A 21,541-nucleotide genomic window follows, 5' to 3' on the forward strand; every position below is an offset into this window, starting at 1 on the left:
AGAAGAAAATTGAAAGTAAAGCAATTAGGAGAATGAGGCAGGTTAAAGGCAAGGGTCTTTGCTGAATGATGCATTTCTTAAACACAAGATCTAACCATCTTATATCCATTTTTATTGCTATGAGTCCTGGAAAACAAATCTATAAAAGGGAACTCAGATCTTGCCAAAAATAATACAAGAGGCCACAAACCCAAAAAGATTACTAGAAATGGGGAAAAGTTCATCACGAGGTGCCCCCTGTAGTCCAAAGATCCCACACCATAAGGCACATGTGATAGGAGAAGGGAAGAAGGTCCACGTTTGTTCAAGCATTTGCAAACTACCAGGCTGTATACTGAGAACAGATGAAATGAAGATGAGGCATGAAGAACCCATCACCCCTAGTTTCATGTGAGTGTGATACTGTCCATCCTTATTGTGTTCACTGCTGATATCCAGCACTAAACAGCACCAGGCACATAGTAGACTCTCAAAACTATATTCTAAGATGTTACTCCTTTGTCTTCTAGTTTGAATTGTTTCTGATGAAAAATAGGTTGCCATTCCCTTTTTTCAATATGCAATTGAACCCTTGGATTATTATTATTTTGATTTTTAAAGTTTAAAGGATTTTTTAAATTTCTTCTTTGGCTATTGTGCTTTTATGTGCTAAAGAGTAACTTTACATTTTTATGTTTGATGAACTCGGAGTCAACATTCTTTATCCAACTTGGGGGAGGGAGTTTGTCATTCATGTTTCAAATGTTTCCACTGAGCCTCCTACCCCTACCCCTGAACACATTAGTTGTGCAGCAGCTCTCAGCTTGCTGCTGCTCTTCTTAATCTTATTTTTAGATTTATTTGCTTATTGATATTTATTGAGCTCTACATTTTTCTCTGCTCCCCTCCCTGTCCCTCGCCCCTCCCCACTCCAACCCTCCCCCAAGGTCCCCATGCCCCCAATTTACTCAGGAGATCTTGTCTTTTTCTACTTCCCATGTAGATTAGATCTATGTAAGTCTCTCTCAGTGTCCTCATTGTTGTCTAAGATGTCTGGGATTATGGTTTGTAGGCTGGTTTTCTTTATGTTTAAAAACCACCTATGAGTGAGTACATGTGATAATTGTTTCTCTGTGTCTGGATTACCTCACTCAAAATAATGTTTTCTAGCTCCATCCATTTTCCTGCAAAATTCAAGATGTCATTATTTTTTTCTGCATAGTACTCCATTGTGTAAATGTACCACATTTTCCTTATCCATTCTTCAATCGAGGGGAATTTAGGTTGCTTCCAGGTTCTGGCTATGACAAACAAAGCTGTTATGAACATAGTTGAGCACATGCCCTTGTAGCACAATTGAGCCTCCTTTGGATATATACCCAAAAGTCTTGAGGAAGGTTGTTTCATAATTTTCTGAGAAATTGCCACACTGACATCCAAAAGGGTTGCCAGCAATGCAAGAGTGTTTCCTTTACCCCCAACCTCTCCAGCATAAGTTGTCTTCAGTGTTTTTGATCTTGGTCATTCTTTCAGGTGTAAGATGAAATCTCAGAGTTGTTCTGATTTGCATTTCTCTGATGACTAAGGATGTTGAACATTTCCTTAAGTGTCTTTTAGCAATTTTAGATTCCTCTATGGAGAGTTCTCTGTTTAAGTCTATTTTTTTATTGGATTATGTGTTCTTTTGGTGTCCAATTTCTTGAGTTCTTTGTATATTTTGGAGATCAGACCTCTGTCTGATATGGGGTTAGAGAAGATCTTTTCCCATTCTGTAGGCTGTCGTTTTGTCTTGTTGACCATGTCCTTTGCTTTAAAGAAGCTTTTCAGTTTCAGGAGGTCCCATTTATTAATTGTTTCTCTCAGTGTCTGTGCTGCTGGGGTTATATTTAGAAAGTGGTTCCCTGTGCCAATACATTCAAGTGTACTTCCCACTTTCTCTTCTATAATGTTCAATGTGGCTGGCTTTATATTAAGGTCTGTGGTCCATTTGGACTTGAGTTTTGTGGATGGTGATAGATATGGATCTATTTTCATTCTCCTACATGTTGCTATCCAGTTATGCCAGCACCACTTGTTAAATTTTTTTTCCATTTGATATTTTTCCTTGTCAAAAATCAGCTGTTTAAAGATGTGTGGATTGATACCTGGGTCTTCTATTCAGTTCCGTTGGTCCTCCTGTCTGTTCTTATGCCAACACCAGGCTGTTTTCAGTACTGTGGCTCTGTAGTAGAGTTTGAAGTCAGGGATTGTGATGCCTCCAGAAGTTCTTTTGTTGTTCAGGATTGTTTTGGCTATCCTAGGATTTTGCTTTTCCATAAGAAGTTGAGTATCATTCTTTCATGGCCTTTGAAGAATTTTGTTGGAATTTTGATGAGTATTGCATTGAACCTGTAGATTGCTTTTGGTAAGATTGCCATTTTTACTCTACTAATTCTGCCTACCCAAGAGCATGGGAGATCTTTCCACTTTCTGGTGTCTTCAATTTCTTTCTTCAAAGATTTAAAGTTCTTGTCATACAAGTCTTCCACTGGTTTGGTTAGAGTTACTCCAAGATATTTTATGTTATTTGTGGCTATTGTAAAGGGTGTTGATTCTCTGATTTCTTCCCCATCTCTTTTGTCATCTGTGTATAGGAGGGCTACTGACATTTTTGAGTAACCGATCTTTTTTGTGTCTTTTGTGTCTTAATTTTTTGTAAACCTACTTCAACAAGGCCACAATAACCTAGGTAATTGACAGAATCTCCTCTCTGCATTTTTTAGGAGCAATCTTTAATTCCCATTTAGGTAAAACTATCTTTTTTAAACAGTTTTTAAGGTATCTATGTTTGAATCAGATAGCAAAATATCATCCATGTAATGGTAAATTATAGAATTAGGAAATCACTTATGTATTATTTCCAATGGTTGACTTACAAAATATTGACACAAGGCGGGGCTATTGAGCATTCCCTGTGGGAGGATAGTCCACTGGTACCTCCTAGTGGGCTCAGAATTACTATAAGTAGGCACTGTGAAGGCAAAGTTTTTTTCTATTTTTTTCTTGTAAAGGTATGGTGAAGAAAAATCCTTTAAATCAATAACTATGAGAGGCCTTTAGTAACAGAGAGGGCAGAAAATTTTTAGATTGCAGAGGGCCCATAGGTGAATAGCCTTGTTAATAGGTCTAAGATTTATCACCATTTCTCCATGTTTTAGATTTTCTTTCTTAACAACAAATACAGGAGAATTTTAAGGGCTGGTAAATTTTTCTATATGTTGAGCATTTAATTGCTCTTGTACCAGCTGTTTTAAAGCCTGTAACTTTTCCTCAGCTAAAGGTCATTGCTTGACCCATATTGGCTTCTCAGTCAACCATTTTAAAGGCAGGGCTGTTGGTACATCTGAAAGGTTATTAATTGCTTGTGTTCTTGTACAGCCCGAATGGTTGGTGTTTGTCTTCTGTAATATCTTCTATTTTTTTTTTAGAAATATAAGCTTTAGGGGCAGCAGGAATGTTAATCTGGGAATTCCATTGATGCAATAGGTCACAAATCCATAAATTTACTGTAATATTGGCTATATATGGCCTTAGTTTTCCTATTTGCCCTTTTGGCCCTATGCATTTAACCCATCTCGTGCTTTGTCTTACCCAAGATAGGGTTTTAATTTCCATGAACTGAACATTTACCTCCTGAAGAGGCCAATTTGGATGCCAAGATTCTAGAGTAATGATACTTACATCTGCACCCATGTCCAATAAGCCTTTAATAAAAATGCCATTTATGCACACTCTTAGCTTTGGTCTTTGTTCATTTATAGAAGTCTGTCAGAATATACGTTTCCTCTGTCCCACCAAATATTTTGACTTATTTTCCACATTTATCTCATCATTCAGACAGTTATTGTTTTTTAGAGCAGGCATGTGACCTTTTAATTTTCCTGATGAGACATGTTTTCCACAGTAACTGGGAATGACTGGACCACATTTGTGATGGGGGCCTGCGAGAGGCCCCCCATGGCATTTCCCGATGGTATCAGATTGTCTTGTCAGTCTCTTGTTAACCTACATTCATTGGTCCAATATCTGCCTTTGTCACATCTACTACATAAACCTGAAGGCTAAGTCCTCCTGTTTCTGTTATTCCCAGAAGAGACATTATTTCTGGAAAACCGTTGTCTACAATCCCTTTTTATATGTCCCATTTTACCACAATTAAAACATTTGGTATTTTGATGTCTTCTCTTATCATTGGAAATTGCCTTTCCTACCCATGCTTCAGTACCAGAGTCAAATGTCTTGACATTTATTTCATGCAAGACCCATTTATCCAAGGGTGTTGATCTGATCTTTAAAGACCCCAGGATCGTTTTGCACTCTATGTTGGCATTCTCATAAGCTAAATATTTAATTATCATACATCTAGCTTCTGGATCAGTTATCCCTATTTGTACGGCCCTAGTTAGTCTTTGCAAAAAGTCACTAAAGGGTTCTCTCTGACCTTGTTTAACCCTAGGATATGATTCCACTCTCTGTCCTGGTTTTTGAACCCTGTCCCAAGCCTTTAAAGCTGCTGTGGCACATATAGACAGGGTATGGTCATCATCAAGAGCTTGGTCCTGAGGATCAGAGTAAAGTCTGTCACCTAAAATTTGATCTAGGGAAATCTCAGTTCCTTTTACTCTTTCCTGTTGCTCTACAAGTCTTGCTTCCTCTTTAAAAAGGCATCTCCAGTGTAATTGTGGCCCACTTTCTAGGACAGCTGAGATTAACTGAGCCCAATCATGAGAGTGGCTTTGTTACTGAAAGCCCGGGTTTTATCTAACAAAGGACAAATGTAGTCTGTAAGTCACAATTGCTTGTTTAATTTCTTTTAAATCTCTCATATGTGTGGGCTCCCACGTATATTCCTTGAAAACCTTAGGGATTTGGACCCAGCTACTTTTTTTTTAAGATTTTTATTTATTATGTATATAGGTTTCTTCCTTCATGTATCCTGCAGTACAGAAGAGGACATCAGATCTTATTACAGAGCCACCATGTGATTGCTGGAAATTGAACTCAGGACCTCTAGAAGAGCAGGCAGTGTTCTATTCCTCTGAGCCATCTCTCCAGCCACCTCAGCTACTTTTTTGATATTATTACTGGAAAGGCGGGTGTAACTCTGGGGAAGCTATCCTAGAGAGTTTTACGCACTGATGAAGTTAAATTTTGTCTTCTTACCTTTTGCTCCTGGTCATCAAAGTCGATAATTTTCTCAATCTTTTCAAATCTGTTTACCATTGCCTTCTGTAAAGTCTGGATCTCCTGTCTAGTGTTCTGCTCTAATGCCCTCATTGAGGATTCTAAGGTATGAAGTCTGTCCATTAGAGATAATATCTCATCCTTGGACATAATCTTTATGGCATGTATATTACCTTCTTGGAGAGACATTCTATCAGTCAATCTGCCATACTCCTTTGACAGAGTCTGATTAATACATTCAAATAGTGTGAATCCTCTCAAATAATGTTTCAGCACCCACTGTCATGGACTGGATTTTATGTGTCAAATCAGCTGTTTCCTTCTCCAGTATGCTTTATCTCTCCTTAAATGAATTACTATTAGACTGTACCTTTTCCAAAAATAGCTCAGTTGACCGAGTTGTATTAAACAAAGACCCAGTATCCTCCTTGAGAACTGTAATCTCTTTCTTGAAGAGTTTGGCATCAGTCTGTGTTGTGTGTAAAAGTACCTCAGCTGACTGAAAATTGTTAGTTAAGATGGTCATGTCTTTCCTTAGATTTTTAACTTCTTTTTTAAGAAGCCTGGAGTCAGTCTGTAAAGACTACATCATTTTTTATTGTCAAGCCATATTTTTATGAAAAAACTACAGAATACAAGAAAAAAGGTGAATCCTAGAAATAGCCATGTAGGAGGGACATCATATGTGTCTTGTAAGACCTCACACATGGTGTAAGTGAAAAGGCTATGGAGACCTTGGATGGTTAGATTGTCTGACACATTGTCCTTTTTAAATTTAAAATAATAAATCTCACCTGAGGTTCAATCAGCTGGAGAAGGTGCAATAACCATTGCCTGCCAGTAGGTGTTGGGGTGTGCCTGAATCCGCGTGTTTGGTTTTAGATGACTGAATGTAAATGAAATACTGGAAAATATACTCAAATCAAGAAGTAAAAATCACAGACCATGTGCTCTGTGAATGTCTTAGCCACATGAGACAGGTCTCCCACTCCAATGGCTGTGGAGCTGGGAAAGTGCACAGGAATGGCCTGTGCCCAGTGGCAACAGCAGCGGTGATGGTGGCAAATCTGGGAAGTGGCCCTCAGCAGAGGGAGGGGTTCTGGGCTGGATGAAAGTGCCAAGGGGAGCCAAAGTGCGCAGCAGTGGGGTGCAGAATGGGGAGTGTGCCGAGTCATAGCTATATATGCCCAAATGAACATGGCATGGCCCCAACTGGCCAGAGCTATAGAGGGCTCTAAAAGCCCCACATACTGGGTGCCAAGAGCTGAAAAATTAGGTCGGTACAATAAATAACAAGACCAGCTCAAGAACAACAGTTATATTTTACTAGTTGAGAAGGGGAAATTCATACTACAAGAGTGGGAGGTTCGATATCCAATAGGTTCATCGGGCACCTCACAGAGAGGGAGCGGTGCACCTGGATCTCCCAGTATTTCTACTTGGGCCCCAGGTAGCCACACCCTAATTAGATGTGATTGGCTGATAGTTTCCCCATCATTTTATCATCTGTGTATAGGAGGGCTACTGACTTTTTTTAGTTAATTTTGTATCCTGCTACATTACTGAAAGTGTTTATGAGTTACAGAAGTTCCTTGGTAGAATTTTTGGGATCACTTATATAAACTATCATATCATCAGCAAACAGAGTTTGATTTCTCCTTTTCCAATTTGTATCCCCTTGATCTCCTTTTTGTGTCTTATTGCTCTAGCTAAGACCTCAAGATAGATATGGAGAGAGTGGACAACCTTGTCTTCTTGTTCCTGATTTTAGTGGAATCGCTGGGAGTTTCTCTCCATTTAGTTTGATGTTGGCTATTGGCCTGCTGTATTTTGCCTTAATTATGTTTAGTTATGTTCCTTGTATCCCTGCTCTCTCCAAGACCTTTATTATGAAGAGACATTATATTTTATCAAAAGCTTTTTCAGCATCTAATGAGACGATCATGTGATTTTTATTTTTCACCTTGTTGTTATATGGTGGATTGTATTGAGAGATTTTCAGATGTTGAAACATCCCTGCATCTGTGGGATGATGCCAACTTGATCATGATGGATGATGGTTCTGATATGTTCTTGGATTCGATTTGCCAATATTTTATTTGGTATTTTTGCATCAATATGCATGAGTGAGATTGGTCTGTAATTCTCTTTCTTAGTAATGTCTGACTGTGGTTTGGGTATCAGGGTGATTGTAGTCTCACAACAAGAGTTTGGCAACATTCCTTCTGTTCCATTTGTGTGGAATAAATTGAAGAGTATTGGTTTTAGTTCTTCTTTGAAAGTCTTGTATAATTATGAGCTGAAACCATCTGGTCCTGAGCTTTTTTTGGTTGGGAGACTTTTGATGATTGTTTCTATTTCTTCAACCATTATAGGTCAGTTTAATTTGCTTATCTGGTCTTGATTTAATTTTGGTAAGTGATATTTATCCAGAAAGTTGTCCATTTCCTTTAAGTTTTCCAGTTCTGTGGAGTAGAGGATTTTGAAATATGACCCGATGATTCTCTGGATTTTCTCCCTGTCTGTTGGTATGTCCCCATTTCCATTTGTGATCTTGTTAAATTGTATATTCTCTCTCTGCCTTTTGGTTACTTTAGATAAAGGTCTTTCTATTATGTTGATTTTCTCAAAGAACCCTTTTTCTCATTGACTCTTCATATTGTTTTCTTTGTTTCTATTTTGTTGATTTCAGCTCTCTATTTCCTGCCATCTAGTTCTCTTAGGTGAGTCTGCTTCTTTTTGTTCTAAAGTTTTCAAATGTTCTGTTAATTCACTAGTGTGGGATCTTTCCAGCTTCTTTATGTAGGTATTTAGTGCTATGAACTTTCCTCTTAACCCTGCTTTCATTGTGTCCCATAAATTTGGTAATGTTGTGTGGTCATTTTAATTGAATTTTAGGAAGTCTTTGATTTCTCCCTTTATTTATTCCTTGACTCATTGAATATTTAGGTGAGCATTGTTTAATTTCTATGTGTTTGTGGGATTTTGGAATTTGTATTGCTGTTGCCTCCTAGTTTTATACCCAATGTTATTCCAATTTTTGTATTTGTTGAGGTTTGTTTTGTTACCAAGTATGTGGTAAATTTTTGAGAAAGTTCCATGAGGTGCTGAGAAGGTATATTCTTTTATGTTTAGATGGAATATTCTATATATGTCTATTAAGTCCATTTGAGTCATAACATCTGTTAGTTCTCTTGTTTCTCTGTTCATTTTTCATCTGATTGACTTGTCCAGTGGTGAGAGGGGAGTGTTGAAGTTTCCCACTATTAGTGTTTGTGGTTTAATATAAGATTTAAGCTTTAGAAGTGTTTCTTTCAGATATGAGGGTGCCCTTGTATTTAGGGCATAGATGTTCAGTACTGAAAATTCCTTTTGATGGATTTTTCCTGTGACTAATATGAAATGACCTTCTTTGTCTCTTTTGACTGATTTTAGCTTGAAGTCTATTTTGTTAGATATGAGGATAGCTACACCTACTTGTTTCTTAGGTCCATTTGATTGGTATATTTTTCCCAACCCTTTACTCTGAGATGATATCTGTTTTTGAGGTTGAGATGTATTTCTTGTATGCAGAATAAAGATGGATTCTGTTTTCGTATCCAATCTGTCAGCCTGTGACTTTTTATAGATGAGTTGAGTCCATTTACACTAAGGGATATTAATGACCAGTGATTGCTATCTCCTATTAATTTAGTTTTCATCGTTATGATATTAATTTGTGCATTTTTTTTCTTCTTTGGATTTTGTTGTTCTGAGATCATCAATTGTCTGTGTTTTTGTTGGTGTAGCCATCTTCCTTGGATTGGTGTTTTTCTTCTAGTATTTTGTGTAGGACTGGGTTTGTGGCTAGGTATTGGTGAAATCTAGATTTGTCATGGAATATCTTGTGTTGTCCTTCTATGGTGATTGACAGCTTTGCTGGGTATAGTAGTCTGGGCTGTAATCCATGGTCTCTTAATATCTACATAGTGCTTGACCACGACCTTCTGGCTTTCATTTTCTCCAATGAGAAGTCAGGTGTAATTCTGATTGGTCTACCTTTATATGTTACTTGGCATATTTCCTCTGCAGCTTTTAATATTCTTTCTTTACTCTGTATATTTAGTGTTTTGATTATTATGTGGAAAGAGGCCTTTTTTTTGATCCAGTCTATTTGGTGTTCTGTAAGTTTCTAGTATCTTCATAGGCATATCTTTCTTCAGGTAGGGAAAGTTTTCTTCTATGATTTTGTTAAGTAAATTTTCTGTGACTTTGAGTTGAACTTCTTCTCCTTCTTCTATATCTATTATTCTAAGATTTGGCCTTTTAATATTTCCTGGATATTTTGGGTTAAGCTATTCTTAGATTTGATGTTTTCTTTAACTGAAGAGTCTATTTCCTCTACTGTAGCTTCAGTGCTTGAGATTCTCTCTTCCATCTCTTGTATTCTGCTGTTCATGCTTGCATTTGTGGTTCCTGATCTTTTTCTCATGATTTCTGTTTCTATAATTCCTTTGGCTTGTGTTTTCTTTTTTGTTTCTATTTTAGTTTTCAAGTCCTGAATAGTTTCTTTTATATGTTTGATTTCTTTTTCTTGATTTTCTTTAAGTGATTTACTGGTATCTTCCAATTTTTTGTTTGTCTTTTCCTCAGTTTCTTTAAGGGACTTTCTCATTTCATCTTTAAGAATTTCAAACATCGGGGGCTGGTGAGATGGCTCAGAGGTTAAGAGCATTGCCTGCTCTTCCAAAGGTCCTGAGTTCAATTCCCAGCAACCACATGGTGGCTCACAACCATCTGTAATGGGGTCTGGTGCCCTCTTCTGGCCTGCAGGTATATACACAGACAGAATATTGTATACATAATAAATAAATAAATTAATTAATTAAAAAAAAGAATTTCAAACATTCTCTTGAAGTTATTTTTTAGTTCATTTTCTTCTGGTTCATCCATTTTTGGTTGTTCAGGTCTTGCTGCTGTAGGGTCTTTAGGTTTTAGTAGTGTTTTCGTTGCTCTTTGTGGTGTAGTGTGTGATCTTACCTTTTCTAATCATCTTTTCCTCTGATAGATGTGGTTGGGGCTGTCTGAGATTCTGTTGAATAATCTTCTAGGTACTGGTGAATCCAAAGCTCAGGTGGTTGTTCCTCGTGGTACAGTCAGTGTCACAGTTCTAGTTTCCCATTGGTTACTCAGTGTTCCTGGAGATAGCTCAGCGTTCCTGTGCCTTGCTCTGCTCACTTGCAGTTTGCTGTCTCAGGCCTACTTTAGCCTGGTTGCCGGCTTTGCCCGGTTTCTGTAAATCCTGGTCTGGATCCCCTCCTGCAGAAGTCCATAGCTTGGAGTTGAACTTCTAGTGGAGATTGCTGACTCTGGATCTGGTCGCTGGCTCAATTCTGATCCGCCAGTGTTTTGGGACTGGATTTGCTCCTGGCTGCTGCTCCCAGTGGAGCTTGTTGTTTGCTCTCTAACCTAGGTAGCTGTTTCTGTCCCACACTGGTTCTGGTGGAGATCACTGACTCTGAGTCAGGTCTCTGGCTCAATACTGATCCACCAGTGTCCAGGGACTGGGTTGGCTTCCAGGACTGAATTTGCTCCTGGCTGCTGCTCCCAAGGGAGCTTGTTTCCTCGGGCCCTCTCTGTCCTAGGTAGCTCATTCAGAGCCATCCCTGTGGAATATTTTGCCCAAGGTGGAGTTCCTTGCCTCAGGGCAAATGTGGGTTGGAGTTGGACCTAGATAGGTTTCTGGCTCTGGTCTACTGCCTCGGAGGTCCCAGACTCAGGTTCGGACCCGCAGAGGTTCCAGGTTCCTGCCTGTTCCCTTTGATGTTCCTGACCAATGCCTCTTCTCATCCTTTTAAACATTTTTTCATTCTCTACTTCTATGTGTGCAAATTTTATGGTCCTTTCTGTTCCCTCAGATTCACCATATCATCTACTGTTAAGTTTGTTATCGATCATTCTCTACATTTTTCTTTCAGATGCTGGTGTATGTGTGTGTGTGTGTGTGTGTGTGTGTGTGTGTGTGTACAACACACAGGTACACACAGATGTGTACATACAGATCAGAGGATAGCTTATGGGCATTGGTTTTCTGGGGACTGAACTCAGACTGTCTGTCTTGGAAGCAAGTGCTTTTACCCACAGATTCATCTCTTGGGCTCTAATTGCTGTTTTTATAACTATAATCTCTACTATTCCAGGATTACCATTTCTTTCTTCAACACTATATTTCTTCATCTACTATACCCATTTCTTTCTACCACCAGAGATACTGAGCAAAAGTGTGACATAATACATACTAATATGGTAATCCTAGCCTTTGCATTAATCATTATTGGTAAAAGAAACAGGGAGACCAGTTAGGAGACTATTGAAATAATCCATGCAGGAGATGTTAGCAGTTAGGACCAATTCAGCACTTAATAAAAGAAACAAGTAAATTGGTTGTGATGATAGACACCTAATCAATACTATGGTAACAATTCCTTAAAAGGAATTTTTGACACAGAACATGAATGGAACATATCTAAAGGTTTAAAAAGTTGACATATAAAAGGAGTTGGAACTAAAACAAAACTTTATACTCTTGTACCATTGACATGAAAGGTTTTTGGAGGAATCACCCAGATTAACTTCCCCTTACCACTGAGGGACTTACCATATGGCAAATGTTCACACCAGGAATTAAACCTACATGACTATACACTTCCTTACCATGTTCTTGTGGGGCCAGGGAGTTGGAATAACTTAGCGGCAATGAGTTATGAAGAGGAAATCAGAGGAATGAAATGGCCATGGGCTCAGTATTTCCTGTATACCTACTACCATGGAGTCACCTTGCATATAATTAAAACTTTGCTTCTGTAAAATGGGAACCACTATTCCTGTTTTCCAAGCAGTAAGAGTGAGGCTCTAGAAGGCTAAAGAAGAATCCAAGAACATGTCCCTAGAAATGGGGATAACCACAGAGCTATCTGAAACCTGCTCCCCAGTGGTCTGCTCCAGCAGGAGCTCCTGCAGGATTCTGCTCCCCAATGGTTTGTTCCTGCAAGATTCTGCTCCCCAGTGGTCTGCTCCTGCAGGATTCTGCTGACCAGTGGCCTGCTCCTGCAGGATTCTGCTGACCAGTGGTCTGCTCCTGCAGGATTCTGCTGACCAGTGGTCTGCTCCTGCAGGATTCTGCTCCCCAGTGGTCTGCTCCTGCAGGATTCTCCTCCCCAGTGGTCTGCTCCTGCAGGAGCTCCTGCAGGATTCTGCTGCAGCAGGTCCTGGCTGGAGCACAGACACAGATGAAGAAGTAGCACTTTTCAGCTATGGTCTTGTTCATCTAGGAAACCACCCTGCTTGGTGAACTGGGCACAAATTCAACACCAGTGATTCCACTGTAAACAAAGCTGGCAGAGTAAAGTCTTCAATTCCTCTCTATGGGTAAGGAAATTCTGTATAAAACAAGAAAAAAATGTCCTTAAAAGAGGGCTTCTGGGTTGGGGGGATGGCTCGGACAGTAAAGCACTTGCCATGGAAGCTTAAGGACCTGAGTCTGGACCCCAGAGCCCTCATAAAAAGTGGAGCATGGCAAGGTGTGTCTCTAACCCCAACGCTGGGGATGCAAAGACAGATTCTTGGAGTAGCTAGCCAACCGCACAAGTGGCAAGTTCCAGGTCCACTGAGAGACCCTATCTCAAAAAGCAGAGGTGGGGAATGGTTGACACAGATACCTGATGTTGCCCTCTTGCCTCCACATACACACACGAACACATGTGTGTACACACACACACTAGCAGCAGCAGCAGCAGCAGGAACTTAGAAAGAACCAACATGAACTTCTTGACCACAGGGAGTCACAGACAATTTGTAACAAATCCATGAATTCAGATCCAAGAATACATGGTCCCCATTCGTTTACCTCCTACAGCAACCTACCAAAATCTGGCCTCAAAGATATTCTGTTTATGCTGCCGGGACTGTGAGGAAGCCGTCATCGAGAGCTCCAAGCCTCCCGGTCAAACCCAAGAGAATCGGCCACCATCCTACAGTAGGTATCCAACAAGAACACCCTGCCTGACCTCCCTAAGCCTCGGCTTGTCTACCGTCTTCCTCCTGAAATGACTCCAAATTTCCTTCATCATTACTATACTTTTATCTTTTGAGATTATAATTACATCATTTTCACCTTCCCCTTTGTCACCCCAAACCCTCATGGCTCTCTCTCATATTCATTAACTGTTACGTGCATATAAGTATATACATATGTATTCCTAAATACGTAAGTACAACCTGCTCAGTCTGTATGATGTTACCCGTATGCTTTAAGGGCTGACTATTTGATATTGAATACCAATTGTGTGTGCTCTTTCCTGAGGAAGACTTTCTCCATCTCTCGGCATTCCTTAGTTGCCTGCTTTGTGTAGGACAGTCTGTGTGCTCTCCCCACCCACTCGCATGTATCAGTTTCTTCCTTGTTCAGCTCATGTTTGGGCAGTCATATTGGAGAGACTTTATGGGTGTAGCTTCTGGCTGACTTTATTAGGAGACATGATCACATAGTCAACTCCCTGGTCCTCTGACTCTACAGTCTTTTCTCCCTCTCTTCCACAATGTTCCCTGAGCCTTAGGTTAGGGAGTGGTTTTGTAGATATATCCTTCATCTTTTGATTGAAAAAAAAATCCAAGCTAAACTGAGATGGAGGATACATGGCTATGCACAAATAGTTAGTGAGCTCAAGCTTGCTAAAGTGTGAACTGAGGTCTTGCAGCACAGACATCACCAGAGAGCTTCTTGGAACACATTTTTAGGGCTGAGGATGTTAACTCAGTTAATTTAGCATTCCTTAAGACTTAGGTCCAATCCTAGCCCCACATATAAAACAAAAAGAGTGTGGTGGCACACATCTGTTCCCCCAGAATTTGGGAAGGTAGATTCGGGGAGATGAGAGTTTCGAGGCCACCCTCTACTACTTAATGAGCTGGAGGTCGGCTCAGGAGATATGAGACTCTCAAAATTTAAAAAGTGCATCTCCAGACCCCATTACAACCCTACTGAGTTAGAACTGTGTTTTAGTATGGTCTCCAGGTAAATCTGGATGTACTTTGCAATTTAAGGAACAAGGTTAAAGACTCTAAGACAATAGTTAAAGCCCCCTGCCTTCGGAGCTGATAAGCCCCTTTGAGTTTGAGTTCTGCCACAGAGGTTGAGCAAGTCACTTAATTGGCTTGTGCCTCTGTTAGACTCAGCTAGCCTGTTGTGTAAAACAGGAATATTAATAATACACTTGGGGAATCATGGGTGTGTGGAATAAAGCAAGGTCCATAGGTGCCTAGCACAAAACAGGTGGAGAAGCAACGAAGATGGGTAAGTTCAGAAAGACTCCGGCAAGGCCTCTGTTAAAAAGCCTTGGAGCTCCAATGGCCAAAGTCCAGGCCACATCACCACGCCTTCTTGTCTTCCCCCTCAACAGTATGAGACCCCTTGGAACACTGAAGGCATCCCAGCCTCCAGTTTGTGTCCCAGCCTTCTTGATGGCCCAGGACAGAAAAGACAGGAGTCAAAATCAGCATTTTCAGAGAGAGAAAGGGAAAGAGCATTATTATCAAGATCAGGCAAAGCTAAGACTCATGGGGACACAGCAGGACAGAATGCTGGTGGACATCTGCCACCGTCCCACTGACAGATGAAACTGGACAAAGAGCAGGAAAAAATCCTGGAACCAAAACCTGTAGACCAGGCTGGCCTCGAACTCACAGAGTTCTGCCTGCTTCTGCCTCTATCTCCCGAGTGCTGAGATTAAAGGCGCGCACCACCACTGCCTGGCTGAAGAGCAAAATATTAAAAATCCAGATTTTCTTTCCCTTGATGATGCCTGTGAAGTGTGATCTACAATTCACCAGCACACCCACACCTCTGTGTTCAGCGCTAGGTGGATCCCCACCTGCATTTCCCACCTACACTGCAGCTCTAGGTGGACCCTACTATCCGAAGCAAAGCGTGTTATTTTGTTGCAGGTATGAGTAGAGGCGACTTGTTGAGTTACACATCCAGTGTCTAAGCCGTTACTCCTGCTCCAGAAAACTTCGCCTGTCTCTGAAGTTCTTTGTCATTATTCTAGACGTACATAAAGGCTTAAATCCAATCCATGCCTGTCTCTGCAGTAGTAAAAAAAGTCTAAACACAAAATAGTCCATTGGATAAATAAATCTTGAATTATCCATAAAAGAAAATACCATCCATTTACTACTTTTTAATGTAGTGATATGGGGAAAATGTTTATATGAAGGAAATAAATCACATACATAGAACACGCAATCTATGAACTATGTTAAAATATGCTTGGGTAAAAATAATATCTGGGAGGAGAGGAGCTGGATTATTTTTCCTTTTGTAATGGATATATGCATTGCATTTAAAATAGAAAAACATAAAAAAAATAGAAAAACATTGATCCTTTAAAATATGTATTTCTAAATTCAGCACCTGCTTAAAGGAGGAAGTTTCAAACTCTCCCTATCCCATAGTGTCCTTCATTTGCCTGTGTGCTGCTTCTACCGGCTTAGTGCCCTCACTTCTGTGATTGGCCAAGCCTTCCCACATGACACCCATGGAATTCTCATTGTCAGGTTCGCAGACTCAGAAGAATGAGTTAAACAAACCAAATCGCAAGTACACTAATGCCCAGTTCCCCACTGGTCAAGAGAAGAGATTCTCTTCCAGCAGCAGCGAGTTTGAAGGTGAGTCCCAGACACTGGCCTCTGGGAAGGGGGAATCCATCCTGATGGCCAGACCCTACGGGTATGTGAGCTAGCTGTTCACACTTCAGAGGGCGCTGTGCATCCTACAGCACCTGGCCTAGCTCATTATTTTCCATGCTTGACACTGTATTTGAAGGAGCGGCTCTGGGAGGAAAGGACGCTACACACACACACTCTCTCTTCTGGGCACCACAGTGTGGTCTGAAATGTGCATTTTGTGTGACACTGCTTAATCTTTATTTGGGAGGGCACACACTGAGATCCAGACTGGTAGGTCCGCCTTGGGTTTGTTTTCTGATATTTCCCCAAACCCAGCCAGGTACAGGTCAAATGAGCAATATCTGAAAATGCTAATGAGCTGAGCAAAGCTCAGGTGGATGATATGTCTTTGGGTCAAAGAAGAACTAATGCCCCACCTAGTTCAGTAGCACAAACCATGAAAAAGAAAGGCAGTCGTGTTGAAGGAAATTTATCCTGTGCCCAGATGGCCTCCCAAAGCTCACTATCCCCCAGGGACCACAGATAGATAAGGATCACTTACATCTCCCCACTGTGGAACCCACCTGTCACTCAAGCCCTTGTTGCAAATAGGAGCCCATTGAAGGGTAAATTTTCCTACAATAGCCTACCTGTTCTATTTGAATCAAGAGTGAGGAGCTGAGGGTCTCACTGGCTCACCAGTCCCTCCATTTGTGATATTCCATGCCAGAGTAGGCTGAGATCCACATTGGGAAAGGGACTTTGTACCAGGAAACACCATCCATGTCCAATATCCCTGTTTCCTACGACTTGTGCTTTGTAAGACTTTCTGTTGTGACTCCACCATGCAAAACAATACCATGCCCGACTAACTAAGCTGGGCTGTGCCTGGGCTCACAGAGAGCCCATGGAATCTGGGAACCGGTCCCAGAGAGATACAGTCCCAGCAGTCGGCCCCAGAGGGATACAGTCCCAGCAACCCATCTGGGTCAGTTCAAGGCTCTTCACCCACCAGCATGCTTTCCTTCTTTCAGAGCTGACTGCATACAACATACAAACAGGATACCCTAAAAAAAATCTAAACCGCTACTGCCAGGAACACTGGGCCTTCCGGCCGTGCCTCATCGGGAGACCCTGAGGGTTCTAGTGGCGGTATCACACCGGCTCTGAGCTGTGCAGCTGCTGGAGGGTCTGCATGAGGATGGAGAAAGCAGTGGACAGGATTCATGAAGACTGATTCAGAAACTCCACCACAGGAGGGAAGAGGTCTGAGCCATCCCTGTGCCAACAAGAGTCACGGCAGCTCCTGACACAGCCAGGGAAGGGAGGGGCTGCCTGCATTAAAGTCCTTGATCGCATCAGAGGACGTGTCCCTCGTCTTTGTCCCTCCCCCCACCTTATAATTATATTGTCACTTCTAAATAGCCTATAAAAAACTTGACTTTGTGAATAGCTTTTGAAAATATTTCAAATTTATAGAAAAGTTGTCTTAATAGAAAAAGTAGATAAAAAAGAAAAACTCAGATTCATCAGTGTTTTACACATCTCCCCATTCATTTTATAATTTTTATCTTTTTTTTTTTCCTGAATGATCTGAGAGTGAGAATCCTGCCCCGATCCTAAACCTTCATGAGCAATTCTTATAGACAAAGGGTATCCTCCTTTAACTCCAACAGGGCCCAGAACAAACGCTGCTCACACACACTAAGAGACCCTATTCAAATGCCATCGATTACCCAAAATGCCTCAGAGCTCTCTTACCCAAGACCATGGATTCCACGCAGTCATCACAAATTTCACGCATTTCAAGTGTTCCGTTTAGATTTATCTGATATCTCCATTGAATCAGAGCCAAGGTTCCCATCTGGGGCGGGTGTCCTCCCTAGTGGGTGGTATCAGGAGGTGCAGGGCACGCAGGGCACCACATGAATGAAAATATAGATTGCTTGCTGAAGGGATTTAGTGTGGAGCTCGCTGACAGGCCACTTGCCCAGCATGCAGAAGGCCTGAATTTGATCCTAATACTACAGAATAAAAACAAAGTCACTTGTTAGATTCAGTTCTTACCAGACAAATTTTTCCACTTTATTCGTTTGTAAATTTTTCTCCAAAAGATTTATTAGCTTGGTTTTGTTACTTTCGTTCTCTTGTGTGGAATTTCTGGGTTCAGTCACGGGCAATCTTTATTACTTGGTTGTATCTATCTTGATTTTCATTACATCCCATTATTTGTTTATTGAGGGGGCAGGACATGTTGTGTAAGTGGCGATCAGAGTACAGCTTGCAAGAATTGGTTATATCTTTTCATGATGTGAGTTCCAGGGATTGAACTCAGGTCGTCAGGCTTGGCAGCATTTTTTACCTACTGAGCCATGTCAATAGTCATGTGCTTTTTCTTCACTCTTGAACTAGGAATTTATTTCATTCTTTTCATTTCCTGATACAAGCATTTAAAGTGTATGGTGGGCAAAACGGCCTCCAACCAAGGCCGCCTTTCCTCCATTTCCTGGAACCTGGGGGCATTTTACAGTGTAGATTAAACAGACACGGGTGCTAGAAATACAAACTTCAGAGGAAGATAAACCCAGGTGTGCGACGGGCCTAGTCCTGTCAGTGTAGACCGTCTTCCACCCAGTCCCGAGCTTGTTCTTGACAGCACAGAGGCCAGGACAGAATTGAAGTGGCGGCAGACAATACAGACCTTCCCTCCAGGGTGGAAGAAGACCTTAGCTAGAACACGAGATGGGGCAGTGCCTGATGCGCTGAAATGCTCACTGCTGACGCTGCGCCCCAGTCTCCTAATCTCTGGCGTGACTACGTAATACCGAGTGCGTGGAAAACGGCAGTGCTGAACCTGAACTCCATCCCCTTCCCTAACGCTGCGCCCCAGTCTCCTAATCTCTGGCGTGACTACGTAATACCGAGTGCGTGGAAAACGGCAGTGCTGAACCTGAACTCCATCCCCTTCCCTAACGCTGCGCCCCAGTCTCCTAATCTCTGGCGTGACTACGTAATACCGAGTGCGTGGAAAACGGCAGTGCTGAACCTGAACTCCATCCCCTTCCCTGCCGTATCTTCTTGAGTGCCCTGTGCTCTGACTGGCTCAGTCGGGGAGGTATGTCTTTGAGTTATGGAAAGAAAGATGCCTGACCTAGTAAACGGCAGAAGCTGTGAAGATGAAAGGTGTCCAGGTGGCCTCACACAGGAAACTGAGGAGGTGGGACAGTAGCCGGGACCTACGCCTGCGTCTATACAGTAGTAGGTCCAGCTGTCTAAGAAGAACACATCCTAGCTGGCCCACTAATCCAAGGACAAGAGACATCTCTTCTAACAACCTAATGCATAGTGGGCAGTGGGACAAACCCCTGCACAGGTCAGCAGCAGCCCCCTCCTCCCAGAACTGTGGTCCTGTCCAGAACCTCTGTCACCACCATGCCCCAGTTCTCAGTACTGTGACATCATAGCCTACTATCCACTTGGCCAGCCTAAAGGTAAGACCTAAGAGTAGGAGAGGGCAATCTCTCTTCTCTAAGATGACAGTGTCCCTACTGAACACCAACAGCAGACACTACGCTCCGGGCCGCCTCCATCAACTGCTTCTCCTTCTGGCTCCTGGTTCCTCTCCTGTACTGGATGGCCCCAAAACGTTCCCCCAAATCTAGAAACCTGCTGGTTTAACGTCAGTAACCTTGTCTCATCTGACCAAGGTGGTGTGGGGTCTCTAGAGACCTCAGACTTATAGTCTATTAAAGATAAAACAGAAGTTCTCCTCTTTGGCTCCTACATTCATCTAAGGGAGGCACAGGTGGTGCAAAAAAAGCCTCTAAGTCCCCTATGTCACTGTATTTTGGTGACATAAGCACTTACGGTATGCAAGATGCCATGCTAAGCCTTTAGACCTTCATGCCACACGATCTTCACAACCTCGGACAGGTCTTATCACCCCGTTGTACAGTTATGCTGAACTTCAAGAAGGAAAAATTGCTCTAGGTAACACAGAAAGGTGTTACAGAAATTAGGACACACCCCCACATCCACTTCAGTAAAAAATGTGCATGCTTAACCAAGATGTCACTCTGTCCATCTGCAGGTGAAGTCTTGCTATTTAAGTCCCCCACCATCAGCTCTCAGAGTACTGGATGCTCCTGACCATGCCATCCTGGGACAGCCTTCAGGGGGCGGTAGACAGCAGCAGCGCTGGCTTCCCACACCACCACACTAACGGTACTCAGGAAGATCAGTTCTGTGGTAGAGGATCTGCCTACCATAGGCAAGGCACAGGCTCTGTCCCCAGTAATGGAAAATAAAACAATCACTGAAGTCCAAGCTGTTCCTTTGCCTGTGACACCTTGAACAAGTCACATTTCTGAGGCTCAGCTCTCTAAGAGGTAAGAGTTCTCTAATGGCTGCTTTGCTCAATATCTGTCTCTCAGTTTTTATTAATCATGCTACAAATGGTTGCCAAGAGCCAGCGACTGGCTGTTTTGCTTTTCTGACCTCCAATATCTGTCAATCATGCTTCACAGGTCCCTCTGACGAAGTGGGTCACCATCCTGCATCATAGACACAGAGGAGATGAAAGAAAAAGGATCCTCAGATGCCACAGGACCTGCCCTAGCTAATCAATGAACACGAGCATGCCTCCCTCTGAGGCTGGCTCTCTTCCCGTTAACTTGAATAGCGAAGTCCCAAATGAAGCTGTTTTAAAACTAGAGAGTAAAAACCCATTGGCAGAAAGGAACCTGCAGAGGGTTGAGTGTCACTCAACAGAGAAGCTCCAGGCATTAATTCTACCAACACAGAGTGGACGCCCACTATGCCCTGAGTTAGGGTGTGACCAGAGACCCAAAGGTGCTACTGGTGATCCATCCTGTCTCTAAGAGCAAAAATGTTGCTCCTGTCCAGGTTCCTCACACAGGACTTGACACCAGTAAATCCTCCAGAAATACTTGTCCCCAGGTACCCAAAGAGGACTAGTCCCAAAGCAGCCTTGGACACCAAAGCTCATGGGCTTCCAAGGCCCACAAATAGGTCATAGTATTTGCATGTAACCTACACACACACACACACACGCATGCATGCACACACACATGCACATGCGTATACACATATGCACACATGCACACACATATGCATACACATGTACACACACACCACTACCTTTTAAATCATCTCAGGCTACTTATAATGCCTAGTGCTACAGAAACGCTTGTTACATCCTACGGCTTAGGCAACGATAGGAGTCTATATGTGCTCAGCAGAGATGTACATTTGTTCAGAATTTTCTCATCCATGGCCAACTGAAACCATGGATTCAGAGTCCACAAAGTGTTACATACATATATGTTGACAGATGTTTTAGAACCATCTGCTTTAGCTGGGCATGTGTCATACATCTGTAATCACAGTCGTGGGGGAACGGAGCAGCAGGATAAAACATTTGAAACCAGCTTAGACTGCATAGCCAGAACCCCTCTCTAATTGGCCAATCACAGAAATCACAGATTTCTTTCAAGGGCAAACAGCCATTCAGCAAATATTGCTGGCACTTGCTAGAAGTTAGGCAGACACTGTTTGGTGGCAGGTAAAGGCCACAATCCAGGGGGGCTAAAAGCAGAGGGACCACAAAGGAGAA

At 42.0% G+C, this 21,541-nt stretch overlaps 1 protein-coding gene across 1 annotated transcript; it reads left to right on the forward strand.

Annotated features, from left to right (window-relative positions):
* The first annotated feature begins 13,068 nt into the window (after window positions 1-13,068).
* Tex48 (testis expressed 48) lies at window positions 13,069-17,044 on the forward strand. Its single transcript, XM_057785468.1, has 3 exons — window positions 13,069-13,216; window positions 15,796-15,906; window positions 16,941-17,044. The coding sequence occupies exons 1-3, from the start codon at window positions 13,069-13,071 to the stop codon at window positions 17,042-17,044; spliced, it is 363 nt and encodes a 120-aa protein (XP_057641451.1).
* Window positions 17,045-21,541: the final 4,497 nt, after the last annotated feature.

The sequence above is a fragment of the Chionomys nivalis genome, chromosome 11, assembly GCF_950005125.1.
Source record: "Chionomys nivalis chromosome 11, mChiNiv1.1, whole genome shotgun sequence".
Taxonomy (NCBI): Eukaryota; Metazoa; Chordata; class Mammalia; order Rodentia; family Cricetidae; genus Chionomys; species Chionomys nivalis.